The sequence below is a fragment of the Trichosurus vulpecula genome, chromosome 6 (assembly GCF_011100635.1).
Source record: "Trichosurus vulpecula isolate mTriVul1 chromosome 6, mTriVul1.pri, whole genome shotgun sequence".
NCBI classification, from domain to species: domain Eukaryota; kingdom Metazoa; phylum Chordata; class Mammalia; order Diprotodontia; family Phalangeridae; genus Trichosurus; species Trichosurus vulpecula.
The window spans coordinates 72,063,527-72,084,918 of record NC_050578.1 but is presented as its reverse complement, the minus strand read 5'-3'; the positions used below and the strand labels follow the sequence as shown (position 1 = coordinate 72,084,918).

Sequence of the window (21,392 nt, the reverse complement as noted above, 5' to 3'; positions counted from 1 at the left end):
TGTATGGCTTTGAAAAAAAATGAATGCAGTCCTGAAGTGCAGTTGCTGTCAGGAAGATAGTCTGTGTACAGAGTAGTCGAGACCAGGTGTATGATTTAAAACCATTTTAAATATAGATGTTCAGACTATGTTTTCAAATCTAAGGTGTCTTATTGAAGAAGATAAATGTTTGAATTCTTACTTGAAATGTAAGAATTGATTGGTATAATTTTTTCATTACCTTCTTACTCATATGCTTTCAGAGTTCTTATTTATGTCTTTCAAAACTCTTTTTTCGGGAGTGGGGGCAGTAAGAGTATTTTCAATGGTAAATTAAGTTTTTTTTTAAATAAAAACATTTATAATATAGCAAAAATTATATACAGCATAATTGTACATAATCCTACAGGGGAAAAAGTGGATCTTCATAGAGTGTTTCTGATAAAAAGAACAAAGCTGAGTAGAACTCTGAAATGTAAGCACAAGAGTCAAGAGAAATTTAGATGTAATTGAGCCTTTGGAAGGGGCTGCAGATGATGTAGTGCTAACACCCACGTGGGAGACAGACAAGTGTCCTTTCAGAACCTTAAAGACGTCAGAGAATTTTGAGGAAGTTAAATAAGAACAGAGAACCTTTGGGTGGATTGGCTCTGTTTTGGGATTTAAAGAGGAGGAGGAGGAGAGAGAAGGGAGGACAAAAGGAGGAACATAATCGTGAAGGAGAGAGTAGAATTGATATTTTCATAATTGGGTTATGTGAAAAGAGTATACAAACAGGGATGAGGGAAAGGGTGGCAGATTAACCTCTCTCTTGTCTGGATTGGACAAAGAAGAGCACATGAACACACACACGGACACACACACTCACTCATGGGCAGAATTTAACATAGATGTACATCAGACAACACAAAGAAACAAGCTGGGAGGGAAAGGCTGAGGCTGAGGGAGGATAACACCCCTGGGGAGGGAATAACCATGAGCCAAACACGGAGAGCTGGCCCAGGGTGTGGGGAGCAAAGAACTGTAGGGCGATACTTGTCACTTGAGGGATGGCCAAACATAACACATTCTAAATATAATGCAATATTATTGTGCTGTAAGAGATGATGAAAGAAAGGCTTTTGGAGACTCCTGGGTAGCATGAATTGGTGCAGAATGAAGTGAGTCAAAGCAAGAAAACAACTTAGATGAGAGCAGCCACATTGCAAAAAATAACAGATTTGAAAGGCCAAAGGTCTCTTACCCATGTGGTGACCAGCCGTCTCTGCAGAGCAGCCGTGTCTAGCTGTGCAGCCTGCATTGTGGCAGAGAGGAGGTGGATTCAAGGTGCAGAAGGACATAGGCGTTTTTGAACACGGCCGTCGTGTCATTTTGTGTGACTCGTGCTTTTATTTGGCAGAAGGACTTTTTCGGGTGGTGATAGTGGTGCTTGTTTGTTTTCCTTTCTTAGTTTTTAAGTAGGCTGAGGGGTTATCAGCCACAGCGATGGCAAAAAAGAAAGAGTACCACTGAGCAATCGTTTTAAATGCATGTTAAAGAACAGAAGGAAGTTCTGAAGGAAGCACTGGCGGGCTGGGCAGTTTTGAAAGTGGGTCTGAGCTAAGTGATACATCAGAGTTAGATATAGAAATTTGGAGGCCTATGGTAGCAACCACAACAGCTAACATTTCCACTGCTCTTTAAGGTGTACAGAATGTTTTACATAGGTTATCTCATCTGATCCTCACAACAAGTTTGTGATGTAGATGCTATTTTTATCCCCAGTTTATGATGGTGAAACCAAGGCTGAAAGAGGCGGGGGACATATGGCTAGTATGTATGTGAGGTAGATTTGAACTCAAATCTTCTTGATTCTAAAGCCAGCATGCTGTACCACCGAGGTGCCTTTAGTGAAGCCATGGGAGTGGATGAGATGGTTCTGGGAGAGAGTATAGTGTGAGAAGAAAAGGATTACCAAGGACTCATTCTTAGGGGGCAGAAGGGAAAAAAACCGCCAAGATGTCCTTGGAATAAAAAGTGAATCAAGAGCATAGGAGCTGTCGTGGACATTGAAGAAGGTGGGAGCTAAAAAAAGGGCCATTTCATTGAGCAAGTAAGAATTCACTGGGTTTGGGGTTAGTTTAACAAAACCTATTTTCTTTCTTGTCAATATGGATGGCTTTCTTGGAGAGGGAGGAGAAGGGCTCTATTGGGAAATGTAGATGATATAAAGACAAAAAATATTAAAAAAAAATTCATCATTGATCTTGGAGAAAGTAGTTTCAGTAGACTGGCCAAAAGAGAAACAAGCTTCCTGGGCTTTGAGGAGTCTGTGGGTAATGAGGAAGTACAGAGAGAAAGTATAGAACACTCTCTCTGGAAGTTTGGGAAGAGAGGGGTGTGTGTGTATGTATGTGTGTGTGTGTGTGTGTGTGTGTGTGTGTACACACATATATCTCATGCCTTTAACATATAGTAAACTCAAACGAAGAATATGTTGTTTTGTTTTCAGGCTAGGTTAAACCTAAGCTTGTTTGTGGGCAAAGGGAAGAATGTAGGAAAGAAAGAGAATGAGAAGGAGAGGGCTTGATCATCGAAACGAGCTGGGATAGACCCAAGGACAAGCTAGAGTGATTAGTTTTGGCAAAAAGGGAGGACCGCTTCTTTATCTGAAACCTGTGGGAAGGAGAGAATAGGTGAAGACCAAAGATTCTGAGGAAAGGGAGAAGGGACATAAGGGCATGTAAGGCAAGTGATGTTGATCTTCTCAGATGAAATTATTAGCCAATAAGTGGAGGAGACAAGTGGTCAGTTCCTCAAAGTGATGGTTTTACAATAGCTCAGTGTGAGAAAATGTAATAGAGCCTATCAGAAATGGATTTAAAAAAAATTCCATACAGCACCGAGAGATGAATTAAATTAAGGTTGGGTAACTTGAAATTATTCATATTTGATATGCTGTGTGTTTTCTAGACAGTTTCTGTCTTTAGTTTTATTCTTGTGTCTTCAAAACTTCTTAGAGATAACTGGAATTACTGCTTTGATTGTTAAGAAAACTTTTAAGAGCTTTAAGACCCACAGAACCTGAGTTGAGATCATCAGTTTTGAAATAGCATTTATTAAGCACCAAATGCTGTCACTGTGCTGGAAAGAGTGTCTTTTCTGCTGGTGACGTGGACACCATCCCTTATTTTATATTTCCTATGTTTGAAGGTTCGGCCAGTTCATTGCTTCCACTTTGCCAACATTTGCTGTTTGTGAGAAATTTGTAGTCATGGAAATAAACAATGAAGAAAAGCTGGACACGGGTAAGAATTCTAGGATTTGAAAAATAACAATACTAGGAAGGTTTATTCTGGCAGGCTAAAATGAGGTCTGAAATTTTATTGATAGTTACTCTTTGATTTTCTCTATTCAGCGGTACTTTTCCCCCCTCTCATGTGTTACACAGATCTGTGATGGTAATTGAAAGCTCATATTTTACATGTAGAAAGGATGAGTATTCTGGTTGTGGGTGTGCATAGAGGGGTGATGTTAGTAGAAACTTTTTTTTAATATATAGAAGAAAATAAAAAGTGCAGCATAGGACTAAGGCAAATAGAGTTTTGTTAATACTTTGGTAAGTTAAATATGTATTTTTAAAATTACACATAATTAGAGGCTCACAGTTTCTTTATGAATTCCTTTCTTGTTCTTTTTTTTTTTTTTGAATGTGTGTGTTGAAATGTTTGTGTTGGCTGATGATTGTGAAATCTGCCATAAAAAGAAAATTCAATTGAAAAAATTACATGTAATCTGAGCAAGCAAAATTAAAGCAAAAAAGTAGCAAATATATGAATGAAAATGAAAGGAATTCCCATATTATTAATCTGCTGGACCCTCTAAATATCCATTATTAAAAAAAAGCAAAATTAATTAAGATGTGATTTCCTCTTTCTACAAAAAAAAAAATCATGTTTTAAAAAGCTTTATAGTAAGGTTCTTTTATAATCAGTGCCCTTAGAGCAAATGTTCCTGACCTAGGGTCAGTGAACTAAAAATAAAAAAAAAAAATTGATAGCTGCTTTTCAGTATAGTTGATTTCTTTTGTAATCCTATTGCATTTTATTCATTTAAAAACATTACTCTGAAGAGTCCCTAGACAGTCTCCCACCAGCTTCCCGAAGGGGATCTATGGCACAAAATGGTGAAGAACCTCTATATGCTTGGGTTTTTAAAAGTTTTACTTACGTAGAACTTTTCAAGAATAAGCAAAGGAACCTCTTGGGACACCTCTCTTCTTTCCCACCCCTGCTCCCCCAACCCCGATGACCTGTGCATATGTTATCTTTGTCTTCTTTCCCCTCACAACAGTAAGTATTCATTTATGGAAAGAAGGATTTAATTACTCTTGGATGCTACTTTATCATGTTTTTACCAAATACATGGTGTAGAAAAGGAAAATTGCTTGAAATGAGGGAACCAAGGCAAAGAGATTAAATTACTTGCCCAGGGTCACACAGGTAGTAAATGTCTGAGACTGGATTTGAACTCAGGTCTTCCTGACTCTAGGCCCAGCACTTTAACCACAGCAGCGCCTAGCTGCCTATGAGGGAAACAACAAGTACCCATATAAATACATATCAAAGAAATAATAAAGAGAATAAATGCAATATAAGTAAATACAGGGTTGTTTGGGAGGGAGCATACTAGCAGTTTTAGATCGGGAAGGGCTTCATGAAGGTGGTGTTTGAGCTGAGTCTTAAAGAAGAAAGGAATTGGAGGCATGGGTAAAGTCTAGTCCAGAAACACGGTGACCCAGGAGATGGGCTGGCATGTGTGGGAAATAGGGAGAGGCCAGTTGGACTGCACCAAAGAGTGGGAAATAATGTTGGTCGAGACTAGGAAGATAGTTTGGGGCCAGGTTGTGAAGGGTGTTAACAACTAAACTGGGTCATTTATATTGTTCCCTGAAGGAAGCAGGGAGCAGGGGAGGAGGAATGTGGTCAGATCTCTGTTTAGGGGAAGTCACTTTGACTTCTGTGGTATGGAGAGACTTGAGTCAGGGGAGGTTAGGAGGCTCTTGTTATCATCCAGGTGAGAAGTGAGAACCTGAATTCAGGCAGTAGCTCTGTGAGTGGAGAGAAGGGATCCAATGTTCTATGTTGTGGAGACAGAAATGAAAGATTAGTACCTGAGTGCATAGATGAGGTGAAGGAGAATGAGGAGCCAGGTATAATGCCAAGCTTAGGAACCTAGAAGCCGGACAAATGGTGGCTGCTTTTGACAGAAATAGGAAAGTTTGGAATAGGGTAGGGTTTGAGGAGAAAGATAATTGTTTTGCACATGTGAATTTTGAGATTTTTTAGATCTCTAGGTCTTGCATTCTGGGACATCAAGTTTGAAATGTGATGATGTGCTTGGCGAGATAAGTTTAAAACTCAGGGGAGACATTTAGCCTGGATATACAGAGAGATATATAATCCTCCTTCTTCTGCTCTGCCGCCATACCCCGTGCCATAGAGTAGGAAAGAACCTTTTCAAAAATACTTTTTCCTATCCTCTCTGCCTCTTCGTCTCTCCTTTTCTCCTTCACTTTTCCTCTGCCTCCTTCTCTTTCCTTCCCCCTTTTCTTATTTCCTTCATCTCTCCTAATTCCTTCCTCCCTCCCAGAAATTTCTTCCTCCTTCTGTCCTTTAGTGTTCCCTTTTCACCCTCTGTGGGTGTCATTTTTCCTTTGCCTGTCTTTTCTTTTCTTCTTATCCTTACATGTATTATTCTCATTTTTTCCCTACTTCACCATCTCTTCTCTATATCTCATGTCCCAGAATTTTACACACTATAGGAAAGAATATATTTACAGCCACCCACATTATTGCATTGTTATGGGTTTTTGTTATGTTTTACTTCTATGTGGCAAGAAGTTGGTTTTTTTTCCTGTCAATCAGTTATCCTTTATGGGTAAAAAGTTATTCTATTTCTGTATAAAAATAACCAGTATCATCAGTTCAGATTAAATTAGAGCTGAGATAATCATATCTCAGGAGTAAGAGTAAAGGGAGGAGACTTTTTAAGATCTTTCTGTTTTCCTTGTTATTTGTGAGATCTGTAAAAAAGCTTTTCCATATGACTTGTTTGAGGAAGAAAATCCTGCGATTTCAGTGCCCAGAGAACGTTCTCCTGGGTTGTGGGCTGTCTCACACATGAAGTTTAATGACTTTTCTCTTTCTTAGGAACTGAGGAAGATTTTGGAGGTCTTGTGTCTGCTAATCTTATCCTTTTGAGAAATAGACTGTTAGATATTCTACTCAAACTAGTCTACTCATCAAAGGAAAAGACAAGCATTAATATCCAGTAAGTAAAACTCCTTCTTGACATTGCACACTGATTGTTGCTATTTCTCTTTAGTTTGATGTGCTTACAGAATTGATAGAATAAGTCAACCAACCTTACTTGAGAGTGCTTAGAGAAATAACACACATCATCATTTCATTTTAATGAAAGTTCATTGGATTTTGAAATCTTTTGAAAAAAAAGTTATTTTATCATGAGGCTTTGGACCATCTCTGACTAAACCCTGAAACTAATTTTCGAACTTGATCCTCTTTCCCTTGATTAGAGCTTGTGAAGACCTGGTCAGGACGCTGGGCTTTGACTGGCTCCTGATGTTTACCGAGGAACATTTGCACTCCACTACAGTGACTGCAGCCATGAGGATCCTGGTTGTCTTGCTTAGTAACCAGTCTGTTCTCATCAAGTTTAAAGAAGGACTTAGTGGCGGGGGCTGGCTCGAGCAGACAGATTCTGTCTTGACCAATAAAATTGGCACTGTGCTAGGTATGAAAATTTTTAACCTAGAAGAAGCAAGATTTTATGTTTTACCGGACCTTAGAGACAGCTTGTGATTGCTGGTCCTTATTATGTTATGTTTTCTGACCTCTTATAAAAAAAACTGATGTTCTTAAAAGGTTCACATTTTCATTTATGAATATTAATTTAAAAATATCTTCCATGTCATCACATTTTTCATTTTTTCTTTTTAATGTATTATTACTATTGGGTCTGTGATTTCTATGCCCTATAATAGTATCATTTTGTGGCGTATTACTATACATTCCTATTATTACTTATTTTGACTATACTTTAAGTCAGTGTTTTAAAATGTCATTATTAAAAATAATTTAGATTTTATATTTCTCATAATGTTCATTAATTCCTATAGGATTCAGTAGAATAGAGCCGTAGACCTAGAGTCAAGAAGATCTGAGTTCAAATCTGGCCTTAGGCATTTACTAGCTCTGTGACCCTGAGCAAGTATTTAACCTCTGTCCGCCCCAGTTTCCTCATCTGTAAAGTGGAGATATAATAGCACCTACTTCCCAGGATTGTTTTGAGGATAAAATAAAATAATATTTTTTTAAAGTCCTTTGTAAACCTTAGAGCACGATATAAATCTTAGCTATGCAGCTTCCCTGATTTCCTTCTTCCATGCCAACTGATTGGCCCCAGCTTCCCTGACTCAGCTCCCAGTCCGGGGGGCATAAAAGGTCCCAGCTGCATGTGGGCAGTGCCTCTCAGACTTGGTGGTTGTCTAAAACCATGGTGTCCCATACCTCCATGACAGCAGGGGATGAGGGGGCCACATCCAGAGAAGCTCAGTACCACAATGGCTCAGAAGTATCTCATTGCATCCCAACCTCCAAACTGGACTAAGAGAGTGCTGGAGTTAGAGTCACACCTACCACCCCATTAATTTTTTTATTTTTATTGAATTTCTTCTCATGATTTTGTCTCCCACCTAGCAATATTGGGCATCTGAATTATTTCCTTTTTGTAAAACAATGAATATCATATTGCATGCATAAGGCAATGTATATCATCATAAGTAATAAAAGGGTAATAAATGGGTGGCTATGCTTAAAGTAAAGAAGGCCTGAATTCCAGTCCTGCCTCTGACTTATATGGGCTGTAATACTGCAATACTGTCACCCCACCTCCTTTTGATCTGTGCTGGTAGAGGCAGTTCTAACACTGATGCAGTGATAAATTGTAAGACTTTGATGTATTGACATTATGGAGATACTATATGGATCATAAATGTGGAGCTAGAAGAACCTGAAAGATATCTAGTCCAATCCCCACTTTTAATTTTGTTTTATTTTATTATTATTTTTTTTTGCAGTAAATTAAGACAGTTTCTCAAACAAATGGGAAAAAATTACTGGAGAAAGAATTGAAGCTACCTCCTTCATTTTACAAATGAATAAACTAAAGCTCTAATAGGTCATAATTTACCTAAGATTACACAAATAGTAGGTGGTACAGCTAGGATTTGAACCCAAATCCTCTACGTTCCAAAGCCATCAACTTTTCCACTCACTGTCCTGCTCACCACACTGGCTTTTTCAAACTTTTTTTTTTAATCCCTTTTCAAATTTCCCATAGCTCTCCTCCCCACTCTCTCAGCTAAGAACTTTTCCTCATACTTCACTGAAAAAAAATTGAGGCTTTTTACTAAGAGCTCCCTTTTCCTCATCTCACTTCCCTTTAGATGCTTTCTACCACTATCTCCTTCAGCCACACCTCACCAAAGAGGTGACCCTTCTTGCTAAGGCAAACCCTTCTATGTGCACAGATCATCCCAACTCATCTCATGTTCTATTGTCCCCAGTTCTCTGTAAGCTTTAATTTCTCCCTGGCTGCTGGCTGTTCCCTATTGACCACCAACAGGTCTATATCTCCTTTGTCCTCAAAAAAAAGAAGAAAAACCAACACTCCTCACTTGTTCCATTTATCCCTGCTAGTTTTTGTCTAATATCTCTCCTCCTTTTTGTGGTTAAATCCTTGACAGGGCCATCTACAACCAATATCTCCACTTCCTGTCCTCTTATTCTCTTCTGAACTCATTGTAGTCTTGCCTCTGACCTCATCATTTAGTTGGAACTGCTCTTTCCAAAGTCATCAATGCTCTTATTGTCTAATTTAATTAACTTGTTCTGTCTTTTACACTGTCATCACTCTTTTTTTTGATACTCTCTTTGCTAGATTTTTGTGACATTCTTCTATTCTCGTTCTCCTCTTACTCTCTGACCACTCCTTTTCAGTCTCCTTTGCTGAATCTTTGTTCAAGTCACAACCTGTATGTAATGTTCACTCTGTCCTGGGAGCTTTCCTCTTCCTCTGAACTATTTTGCTTGTTGATCCCATCAGCTCCCATGGATTTAACCATCATCTCAGTGTTGCTGATGCTTACACCTGTTTGTCCAGCTTTTTTCTCTCTCCTGAACTCTAGTATCCTATCTCCAACTTCATATAGGATTTTTAAAAAAATTTTAAAAGAAAAATTTTAGGGTATTTTGAACTAGACAGCTCAAAGATATCTTACGTTCAATATTTCCAGAACTGAACTCATTATCTTTCCTCTCATATCCTCCCCTACTCCTGATTTTCCGATTACTATCAAGGGTACTACCATCCTTCCAGTCACCCAGACTTGCAGCTCTTCCACTGTGTATGATCTGTGATTTCATTCAACGAAGTAGCCTCCCATGGATTTTACATATTAATTTTTTTGTTGCTCTATATACTCTGGCTACATTTTTTCTTTCATTTCCCAGTCAGAGAAATAAATGAACATTCATGTTTTTTAATGAGTAAAACTTAAATTTTCTCATGAATCATTTTCCAGATGTCTTTGCATTTGCTCTGTCAATCTCACAATCAAAACTTTTGTCCTGTTACACTAACTTTCCATGTCCAGGGGCCATACAGCAAAGTAACAGCATCACAGAATTTCAGAGTCAGAAGTACCTTGTCAATTGTCTAGTCCAAAAATTACCCAAAAAGAAATCTGTACTGCTACACACTAGACAAGTGGTTATCCAGCGTCTGCTTGCAGTGGAGTCCACTACCTGTGGAGGCAGTCCTTTGTATACAAATTAAGAGTGATTAAATCAACAATTGACTGCTATTAGCTGCAATTAGTGTGAATGTTCTAGATATAAATATCAATTTAACCCTTTTGATTCCAAAGCTTCATGGAGTCATACAATAAGAATTGGTGCCAAATTTTACACTCATTTTTATATCTCCTTTTCTTTAGGATTCAATGTTGGCAGAAGTGCTGGTGGCCGATCAGCTATCAGGGAGATTAACCGGGATGCTTGTCATTTTCCTGGTTTTCCAGTTCTTCAGTCATTTCTCCCTAAGCACACTAATGTCCCTGCCCTTTATTTCCTCCTCATGGCCCTCTTTCTGCAGCAGCCAGTCACCGAGCTGCCCGAAAACCTGCAGGTCAGTGTACCTGTCATCAGCAGCCGATGTAATCAGGGTTGCCAGGTAGGAATTTATCTAGCAAGGCACACCTGTAATTTGGGGTTGGGGGCTGGAGGTGTGGGCTAGGCAGGAGGGAGGGAACGAATCTGTCAATGGGAATTATGGGTTAATTTCATCAAAAACAATTCTCTACTAACTCTGTAAATTATTTAGCACACATGTATAAAGATGACGTAATAGCAATTTGGAGATGTCTTTACTCTAAATTCACAATAAGGGTGACTTTTTTCCTACAAACACAAGTACATATTTTCCTTTATGTTTATGATAGTCAGAAAGTCAGCACTGAAATAAACTTTGTCACCGCTAACCTAAATAATTTTGTGGGGTTTTATTCTATATTTTAAGAATATAGCTTTCTTTTGAAAAATTTGAAATGAAGAATTTAATTTGGTGGTCCCACAAATGATTTGTGTTATTGAAGAAATGTCATGTTATTATAGAAATAAGATTTAAAACCATTTCTGATTATTAAAAAGCTAACATTAATTTTTAAAAAGAGTTTAAAGTAAGATAATATCTAAGTTAAGCAAATAAAAGATAAAGTAAAGCTTTTGCGATTTCTGATTTTCTGACAGTTGTAAGCATAAATCAGTATATCAAGCAAGCAATATTTATGAAGCACCTCACTACCAGGCTCTATGCTAAGCACAGGGGATACAAAAAGAAGCAAAAGACAATCCTTGCCTCAAGGAGCTTGCAATCTAGTGGGGAAGAAAACATACAAAGGAAGTCAAAGCACACTAAAATAAGGCTAAAGAGGAAATAATTAACAGAAAGTAGGCACTGAATTAAGAGGAGTTGGATAAGGCTTCTTGTAGAAGATGGGGAGATAGATAGATAGATAGATAGATAGATAGATAGATAGATAGATAGATAGATAGATCGTTGTAGCATGCATAGAAAGGATTTTCAACTACTTTCGACTTAATTATGTTTCAGCATCCTAGAGCATAAATACTTCAAAGTGTTAATGCTATCTTAGTCAATTCTAATAGTTTGAAATCCCTTTGAAACTAAAATCCTCAACTCGGTGTCCTATCATTGGCCCAATAAATGGTTGAGTGACCTCCAAGAGATTGGTTGAATCTCATAGCAATTATTTTTCATGCTCATATGGTCCAAAAAAAACACACTTTATTAGTGAAATATTTGAATAAAATAAATCCCCACAACTACATCTTATTTTATTTGCAAGAGCTTCTGTGAGCAGTGTGAAACTGAATTAGAAAGTTATTTGTTTGTAGGAAAGGTATTTATTCAAATTATTTCCTAATTGAGAAAATTGTTGTGCTTTGCTTTAAATTCAGCAGTTAGGTAACATAGTTCCCTATGATTGCATTCCTTTAATCATCAGGTTAATTTGTTCTGGAATTTTTCTCTTATAATAATTTATTGGAAAGCATATATGAAATCTTTTAAAATATAGTCTATTTATGTTGGAAAGACAAAACAAACACAGGAGATAGAATGTCCTGGTCAGCATTCTTATGCAGTTTATCTTTTTAGATAGAAAGGTACTATAGGATATAGGAGAAAGTGAAGCTTGCTTCTCATTCTGTCTGTTCATACTAAAACTATGTGATTTTATTAGAGCAACCTCACTCTGGTCATTTAAAGAATTTTATTTTAAAAATGTCACAATATTAGAAGTCTGAGTTCCTACGGGGAAAGAGAATCTGTACCCAATTATTGTTTTACTTCACCCCCATAGTTTGATTTGGATTCCATTTGGACATTTATCTTTGGCGTCCCTGCCTCCAGTGGAACTGTGGTCTCTTCCATCCATAATGTTTGCACAGAAGCTGCTTTTTTGTTGTTGGGAATGCTTCGCAGCATGCTAAATTCAGTAAGTATGATGGAGCAGGGAAATATTAAGAACTCTCTATCTGCCTCTAATATTCTGAACAGATGAACATTAATCAAAATGGTCCATTGATACAGATTTACTGTGCTACTCTGAGAATCTCATTCCCACAATTTTCATCTCCATGATAATAATACCTTACATTGATATAGAAGAACCATGTCAAAGCATTTATTCCAATATATGATGTTTTTATGATCCTTCTCTTAGAAATAAGGAAATCCGGACATTAATGAGGTACATTGCCTAACTAATACCTATAATATAAACTTACTCATGAAACATTTTCCAAATCTGTCAGTCAGAAGCTGTCCTGTTATGCTAACTTTTTTAATGTTGGGGGTCTGTGGGGAGAGTGAGCACAAATATAAATACAAATGTCAGCGCTCATTTAGAGAATAAATGAGGCCAAGGGGGTTTCAGCTTCTGGTGGCTAGAAGTCATTTTCTCCCTTCGGCCTCCCTCTCTGATAGGCACTAAGGATTAGGTTGATGATTGACATCTTCATAACATCCTGAAACTACTTTTCCTCAGAGTATCAAGTTTGTGATGCATCTCTCAGATACCAAAGTAGATGCTACCATTAGCCACTGCTGTCAGAGGGACACTGCTACCCATCTCAGTTGCCAGTGGGTCATTTCTGGCTTTGATGATGTCTTGAACTGGTACTCTTTCCTGAGGACTAGGTAGGGAAGAAGACAGGACTCTCTCCCAACCCTCAGGGATTCCTTCTCTCAGGCCTGGTTAGTGCTGTTCCACCACTCGACTGGCCTGCTGTTGGAAAGCCAGATTTTGGTCTACCTTACTTATACTTAGATCCAGAAGTGTTTCTGAGTCTTTCATCCTATCCCAAGGTATTTCCTGAGTGGCATTATCTGCCCTCATCCAATAATTAAAGCACTTTACTCCTCCCAAATTGATTAAAGACTTGTTGCCAACTAGTTTATGCTTTAATTCAGTTGCAAAGGTCTGAACCTTCTGCTTTTAAATTAATTTGGGTGGGGTTTTATAATCTCCCCCTCTTACATCAGGTATTGCTATATGTTTTTTTGGAGGGGAGAAGGCAGGGAGATTTGGGGTTAAGTGACTTGCCCAAGGTCACACAGCTAATAAGTGTGTCAAGTGTTTGAGGCTGGATTTGAACTCAGGTCCTCCTGACTCCAGGGTTGGTGTTCTACTCACTGCACCACCTAGCTGCCTCCATGTATTGCTATAAATGTTATAGTAATGTCTCAAAGGCCCATGATGTTTGTTTTATTGCATTTTTCCGTATTAGTTTCCATTATATAACATTTTAATCTGTGACAAAACATTTTCATCACATCCACCTTCTGGGATGGGTAGTGCAAAGCTTCGTTTGCAGATCACAGATTTAGAGCCTACTCTTTAAAGACGATGAAGCAGAGGCCCAAAGAGTTAAAGTGGGCAAATGCCCAAGGTCACACAATAGCAGAGCCAGGATTTAATTCTTGGTATCTGGTTCTGTGGGCATCACACTCAGCCCTCTCCTACACTATGATACACTTGTAGATAGTGAAGATCATGCTTAAAAATACCTCCCCACAAATGCCTGAAATTCTGACCTAGAGATTACTGTTGTCTGAAACACCTGGAAGGATTGCAGGTGTGGACAGCAGTCATCCTTGCCGCAAGCAGATTACAGAATGACACAACCATTTGTCTCAGGTACCTTTAAAGAATAGCTCACAATTGTGTAATGCTTTATCGTACGCCACATTCTTTCACTGACAAGCAACTGAAGCTCATAGTAGTTGTGATTTTTTTCAGTTACACAAATAAGCGAACACCACACTGGGCTGTGAACTTAAGACATAAATTCCAGGCCTGTCTTGCTTCCCTATAAACCATGTTGCCTCACAAAGCAAACGCAAAAATCAAAAGTACTTGTACCTTGCGTGTAGAAACATTTTTAACCAGGTGATACAGTCAAGCCTCCATACTTCAAAAACCCCTTAGATTATTTTATATAGCCACATGAATAGCAATTTTAAAAAATCTAAATAAAAATTTTAAAAAATTAACTTTTTCATGGAAATCTTTAAAAAGTGTATTTCTTGTTTCCTTGCCTTTTTAAAGAGTATATTGAACATGCTTTAAGTTTTTGCTGATTCAGGGTATTACTAGGTACATCAGTTATTATACTGTAGCCTACTACCACTATAGTAGTACTAAATAAAGTACTGTTGTATAATATATAGCTATTATATTGTATGTTGTATATAGTATATAGTAGGTAGGGCTTATTGAGGTAGTTTGTCCTTACACTAAATGACTCTAGACTTCTGTGCTGATTAGAGACAATAGGCAATTAAGGGATCTGAGATAATTGTTATTTTAGAGCTGTAGAAGGATAAGCAAATAATCACCAATGTACCATGAAATGACTCTAACTTATTTCACACATATCACTACATGTTTTTATCTAAGGTGCAGCATGATAGAAATATCTTTTAATTTTCACTAACACTGTTTTTGTTATTTTTATGTCTTGGAGTCCAATGGGAGAAACAAAATACAAATATTTACAAAGCAAGCTTATGCACACAATAAATTGGAAGTAATTAACAGAGGGAAGGCTCTAGAATTAAGAGGGGTTGGAGAAGGTTTCCAGTAAATGAAGGGATTTTAGTTGGGACTTAAAAGAAAGTCAGTAAGTAGAGCTGAGGAGGGAAAGACTTCCAGGCATGGAAGACAGCCAGAGAAAATGCCCAGAAAATGTCTCTTGTGTTTGACTTTAAACTATCTTTGATTTTCTATGGAAAGGTCTCTGTGAAGATCAAAGAAGAGCAGTTTTGAATATCTGTATTGTACATGGAAGAGTCTGTTTTTGCAACATATAAATGTTTCTTGATATAATAGTCATCAAATTGTATTTGTGCTAATATGTGTGTGTGTGTGTGTGTGTGTGTTTAATATGTTTTCAGTGAGTCTGTCCTCATACTTTTAAACAGTAGCATTTACATACCCTAATTATTTCTCTTCTTGCTTCCATAACAGCCCTGGCAATCAGAAGAAGAAGGGTCTTGGCTCAGAGAATATCCTGTTACCTTGATGCAGTTTTTTAGATACTTGTATCACAATGTTCCAGACCTCAGTTCAATGTGGATGAGCCCAGAGTTTCTGTGTGCATTAGCAGCTACTGTCTTCCCCTTCAACATCCGACCTTACTCTGAGATGGTACGTGTTGCAAGAATTTTCAGAGTCGTCGGTAGCCACCGAACGAATAAGCCAGCACAGGTTATAGTAAGACAGGTACATAGTTTATTTATCCACTCAAGAATGTGACGCACACGATCAGTAGGTGATGGACGTGTATACCACAGATGACATCATACATACATATGTACTTAAGTACGTATGTATGTGTGTGTGTGTGTGTGTGTGTACATATATATGTGTGTGTGTGTGTATATATATGTGTGTGTGTGTATATGTGTGTGTATATATGTATATATACACATTTATACACATATGTGTGTGAAAAAGAAAGAAATAGAATAATAGCAAATAATAGCCTAAAATGGAGTTAGTCATGTTCTCCCAAAAATCCACTTTTGACATAAGAAAGGGAGAGGAAAAAAATGTCCTACCTGGAATTAGTTGATCAAACAATCTTTTATGAAGCAGCCCAGATTTCAGCCTTTGATCATTTTCTACTCAACCTTTAACATATAACTTCATTTTCTAGACTATCTCCTAGACGCCAGACATTTTAGTCTCATTTCCTCCCACATCACTGGGAGCTGCATTTTCTTTCCTTTCACACCATTCTTGTCGTTTTTCTCATGGTAGAGTTCTCAATTCCTCATTGCTGAATTCAGCTATGTACTCCAACCACTTGGAAGATTCTATGTGACCTACAGTTTTGGTTTCAGAGCTCTAGTTAATTCTTATTTCTAAAAATTTTTGTCCTTGTTAAGCATGATCCAATTAGGAGATTGAATTATTATAAACTTTAGGATTTCATCATTTTCAAAAGTAGCAATGTGAGACATCATTAACTGTAACAGATTTGTTTGAATTTTGATGTTTCTTTATCCTAATGTAAAAGAAAATCAATAATAAACTGTGATGTGGACAGCAGTTTAGTGTGTCCTGTTGTTCCTGTCATGCTCCAGGCCAGATTGATGTTTATATTCCTGCATTGCAGCCTGGGCACTAGGTAGGGCACTAGACTCAGGAAGACTCAAGATCAAATTCCACCTCAGAAGCATCCTAGCAATGTTACCCCAGGCAACTTAACCTTTTTGTGCCTTAGATTCCTCATCTATAATATAATAATTGTACTTGATGTGTCTAAGATTTCTTCCAGCTCTAAATCTATCATCCTATGATATAAAATGGCAGGTTCCTTTTCTGATTCAGTTCTGTGGTCTGGAGCAAAACAATTAATCATACCAACTCTCCCCCTCTCCTCAGTTATGTAGAGATAATTGTTATTTCAGAGCTGTGGAAAGATGAGCAAATGTCCAACAATATACCATGAAATCATCCTAACTTACTTCATGTGTATCAGTACATTTTTTTAACCGTGCTGCGGTATGACAAATATCTTTTACTTTCACACTTTTTATTATTTTTGTGTCTCTTGAATTCTCGCTTTGATTTGTAATTCTCATTAGCTGTAGGAAAACTGATAAATGGAAAAATGCCTTTTAATTTTTTTTTTTTATTATTCTAATCCTAAGTTCTACTCTGATACTAAGTCCTGTGCCAGAAGTTTGTTATAGTGGCTTCTCAGTGGTCAGTTCATGAAGGTTGAAATCATGGCCATAGCCTTGATCCATTGGGGAGACTTTGGCTAAGTCACTTCCCTTTCCCTCACCCTTGGTTTCCTCTGGTCTAAAATGAGGCACTATGCTATATCAGGGGTGGAACCTGTGGCCCTGCGCATTAGGCCATCTCCAAATGTCCCTTCTCCTTCCAAATATCTGATTCCATTATTTTTGTACATTTTAAGCCATGGGTCATTATCTTGACATAATCTGTCAAATTAATTTAAGGTGATCACATATTAGTTAAATTTAACTAATGATCAAGAAACATATCTTTAATTTAAAAATCTTTTGGATCAACATTTCATGGTATTGCTTTTGTCCATTTCAGTTATGAAATAATTCGAAGAACTCCCATTATACAGTATGATGACTTTTAACCATAAGTGAAAAGTCAAGTGAAATAGCAATGCAATTGATTTGTGCAGTAATTGAATAATAGATAAACTATACAAAGTGGTTAATACTATTATAATGTAACATACTTATGTAAAAACGAACAGAAATTAGCACTATGCTAAATAAAAGTTAGTAATAATGGGAAGACTGGCATTTTTCTGTTTTGTTTTTGAACAGGTAACTGATCTTGATGATGAAGTGGGGTCTCCAGCGGAAGAGTTCAAAGCCTTTGCAGTTGACACAGGAATGAACAGAAGCCAATCAGAATATTGTAACGTTGGCTCCAAAACCTACTTGACCAACCACCCAGCAAAAAAGTTTGTTTTTGATTTCATGCGAGTCTTGATTATAGACAATCTCTGTCTCACACCTGCCAGCAAGCAGACTCCACTGATTGACCTACTGTTGGAGGTAACATCAAGGAAATGATCTTATCCCAATGTAGGTTCACTGCTAGAGGTAGAATGTACATAATCCATCAGGATCAAAAAGGTGTTTTCAAATTTTCCAGTTGATATATGCATTTTATAGTAGAAACGTAGAAAATATTTCTCACATATAGAAAGCCTTTGTCACATCTGTGCTCCATAAAGGTACCTTAGGGTACTCTATGAAGACTGGAATGACTAAAGATGTTGGTCTGCATGTCTAGATCACCAGTTTTACTGATTAATTGCTTTGAACTGGGAGTTACCCCCACTATGAGTCCAGCCCTGTTTTCTTGTAGTTCTGTTTCTACATCAGAATGGGAATGTGACCAACCACCTTTCCTAATAGCACTGATAATTCCTGGAAACCATGAAAAATGCTTGCCTGCCAAATCTCAAGAAAAGTGAAGGGGAATAGGAAAAAGATTTGTCCTACAATCTTATTTGCTATAAACCAGCGCTGCTAAATAGTGGTATTGTTTCAGCAGTACTACCTGGGTGGTAAGTGCTCCCTCTTGTGGCTAACAGAAGCACTGCAACTCAATATTCCTATTGATTCAAGGCCATTCATATGAGGACAGTGTAATGGATTGTTTAGTAAGATAACTTAACCATAATTAGTAACACTTAGATACTAAGCAGACAAAAGGTTTTGGTTTTTTGGGGTTTTTTGTGTTCTCAGAATTCTCAGTAGTGATTAAATAAGAATAATTTTCACTAATGAAACATACAATTGAATAAAATGCAGACCTGTTAAATTTTCAAGTAATAGGCATGTCAGAGAAGAAGGATAGTAACATCTGACATTTATGCAGCATATTTTTCCATGTTAAGTGGAAAAAATGAAGCACTCCTCCAAGCAAAGCCCTGAGAAGGGCCAGAACCAAAGAGGAACAGATATAGGCTTGGGGCATGACCTTGTAATCTGCAGTAAAAGTCAGAAATAAATAAAATGTGGGTGAGAACACACAAGTAATGAACACTTCTGGGTAAGGAGTGAAAGGAAGAAAAAATTGAATACGCACAGTCAGACTAACCAATGACAAAAGAAGAAAACCACAAATGTTGGAGGGGCTTTGATAAAGCAGGCACACCAGTGTGAATTAGGGTAGTCCTTTTGAAAAATAGTCTGTAACCATTCCCAAAGAGTTCCTAAACTGTGTATATCAGAAATGATAACACTAGGCCTGTGCCCCAAAGAGATCAAAGAAAGAGGGAAAGAATACATATGTTCAAAAATATTTACAGCTCTTTTCATGGTGGCTAAAATCCGGAATCTCAGGAGTTGTGCCTCTGTCTTGGGTAGTGGCAAAACAAAATATTTCCATAAGAAATAAGGATTTTCATAAAACGTAAGGAATTTCAGAAGAAAACATTAGACATCCTGTAGAGCTAGTAGAACAAACTACTCAGTGATAACAGAGGAAAAAAAACTTTGGAAGACTTTAAAACTGATCTACATAGTGACAAACTGCAAGTATAAAATAATGAAGGTGAAACAAGATACTTCCTGTTAGAGCTGATAAACTTACAGAGCAGAGATACATATTTTTCGACATAGCTAATGTGGAATTTAATTTGTCTAACAATGCACCTATATGTGGAGGCCTTTATTTTTTTTTTAAATTTGTTCAGTGGAATGGGAGCAAGGTAGGGGGAAGTACAGATTAATTTTTTTAGTGTTTCCTAATTGAAATAATTAAAGATAAAGCAAAACAAAACCAATCCAGTTAGAATTAATTAGAAAGGAAATGTAACTAGGAGAAATATTCATAGCAAGTTATTCTGACAAAGGTCTTATATTCAAGTTATATAGTGTCTGAAAGATATAAGGACAGAAGCCATCCCACAATAGATAAATGTCAAATTAATAAATAGATGTTGTAATAGAAGCAATATCTTCCACCCTCATACAAGTTAGATTACTTTTTCCTTAAAAGGTATTAAAGCCATTCTTAGGATTTAATTACCATAGGGGACTCAAAGATCAGGCTGTTGACATCATGTCCTGGTCTCCTAAATACAAAACAGCCATGGCAAACCACCATGGGGCTACTCATAGGCTTGACAGCTTAACCTGGCTGACTCAGTTCAGGATGCCCTCTGTGCTTATTCTTTTTGAACATCCTATTATAGGTAAGTAACAGAACTATACCTTGAAGAGATGAAATCATATGTGCAAAAATATTTACAGCAGTACATTTTTATAGCAAAGATATAGAAGCACTGTCATTCAGGGAGTGGCAGAATAAATTATGGTATATTATTGCATCACTAAAAAAAAGACAAAAAGATGGTTTCGAAGAATCCTAGAAAGGCAAATATGAACAGATGCAAGGTGAAGTGATTAGAACCAGAACAAGGTATACAGGGATTGCAAAGTTGTAAAAATAGCATCGACTTGGAAAGACTTAAGGATGTGGAATGGTGCCGTGACCAACCACAACTTTAGAAGCATAGTTTGACGAAGCATAGTTTCTGCCTCTTAGCCAGGAATAAGACATCCATTTTAAGATATGACTAACATGGCTTTTTTGGGTATCTTGGACATTCTTGTTTGCTATATATGAGGGCTTACTTAGAGTGAAAGAAACGAAATAGGGAGAGGGACAGTACTGATTCCAAGAAAGAGAAAATCACCAATTTTTTTTTTTTAATATGCAAAAGAAAACTGAAGGAGGTACAGAGGGAGAGGCGTACAACAATATAACTTTGGAGTGGACGCATTAAACTTATCGTTAGTACTTTTTTAAGTTGTAGCACAGTTTGATTTATAGTTCTTGAAATGTTCTTGTTGATGTTTTTTTTCAAATTTAAAATAACGAAGAATTAAAATCCTGGGGGGAAAACTGATAGAATTGCCTCTGCTGAATGATTTACATATTTACTTGTTTGAAGAGAGAAATATGGATTAGAAGATCTCTAGAGGACTATTCAACCCCTTGATTCTGTTTAGAGATCAATTTTCTGCCAGAACAGTTTGATACCAAAGTGAGTGAGAAGGGAAACATGTGAAATCTCCTTTTCTAAAGGTCATTATGCATAACAGGTTTCCATCTTTCCTGACTAGTTTTTGAAGGCAGGTGAATTGACCAAATGCTTTGCTGTAAATTGTAACAAAGCTTGTAGTAACTCCTCTCATACCTTCTATACTTCAGCACACTCTGTTATCACCACTCCGTTCCCTTATACCTGTTGCTAAGGTTTTCAAAAGACCACAGTAGCAGTAGTTCCCAGAAGGAAGTCTACAATTAAACCATTCATCCTTTACTCATTCAGCAAACTTCTCCAAGAAGATGCAAAGATATATTGAGAGAAGGGAATGTGTCTCAAGTAGCTTATTAATCTGTAATGGAGGGATAACTATATGAGTAATTAGTGTGCAATGTAGCACATAAGTTTGAACAAGTTGCTACGAGAGTTTCCAAGGATCACTTCATATGTACCTGGGTGATCTGTGAGTTAGGTGGCATCTGGAGGACACAGAACCAGTACACAAACAGTGCCTCAGAAAAAGATTGGGGAATTTGCAAGCTCAGTGTGAATCAGCAGTGAGATAGCACACCCAGAAAACACTAGAATCGTCTTGGGCTACAGGAAGAAAGAAACAAGGTCCAGGAATTAGAAGGC

The 21,392-nt window shown here is 37.4% G+C and overlaps 1 protein-coding gene across 2 annotated transcripts in view; it reads left to right on the top strand.

Moving 5' to 3' along the window:
* The window catches only part of WDFY3 (WD repeat and FYVE domain containing 3), a 316,638-nt gene that overhangs the window by 200,174 nt on the left and 95,072 nt on the right, over nt 1–21,392 (top strand). For both annotated transcript variants that reach the window (XM_036763543.1, XM_036763542.1), the window contains 7 exons: nt 3,172–3,266; nt 6,171–6,291; nt 6,557–6,774; nt 10,040–10,275; nt 11,987–12,121; nt 15,158–15,337; nt 17,512–17,745. In XM_036763543.1, coding sequence (XP_036619438.1) covers nt 3,172–3,266; nt 6,171–6,291; nt 6,557–6,774; nt 10,040–10,275; nt 11,987–12,121; nt 15,158–15,337; nt 17,512–17,745 — 1,219 coding nt within the window. The remainder of the gene's footprint in view (nt 1–3,171; nt 3,267–6,170; nt 6,292–6,556; nt 6,775–10,039; nt 10,276–11,986; nt 12,122–15,157; nt 15,338–17,511; nt 17,746–21,392) is intronic.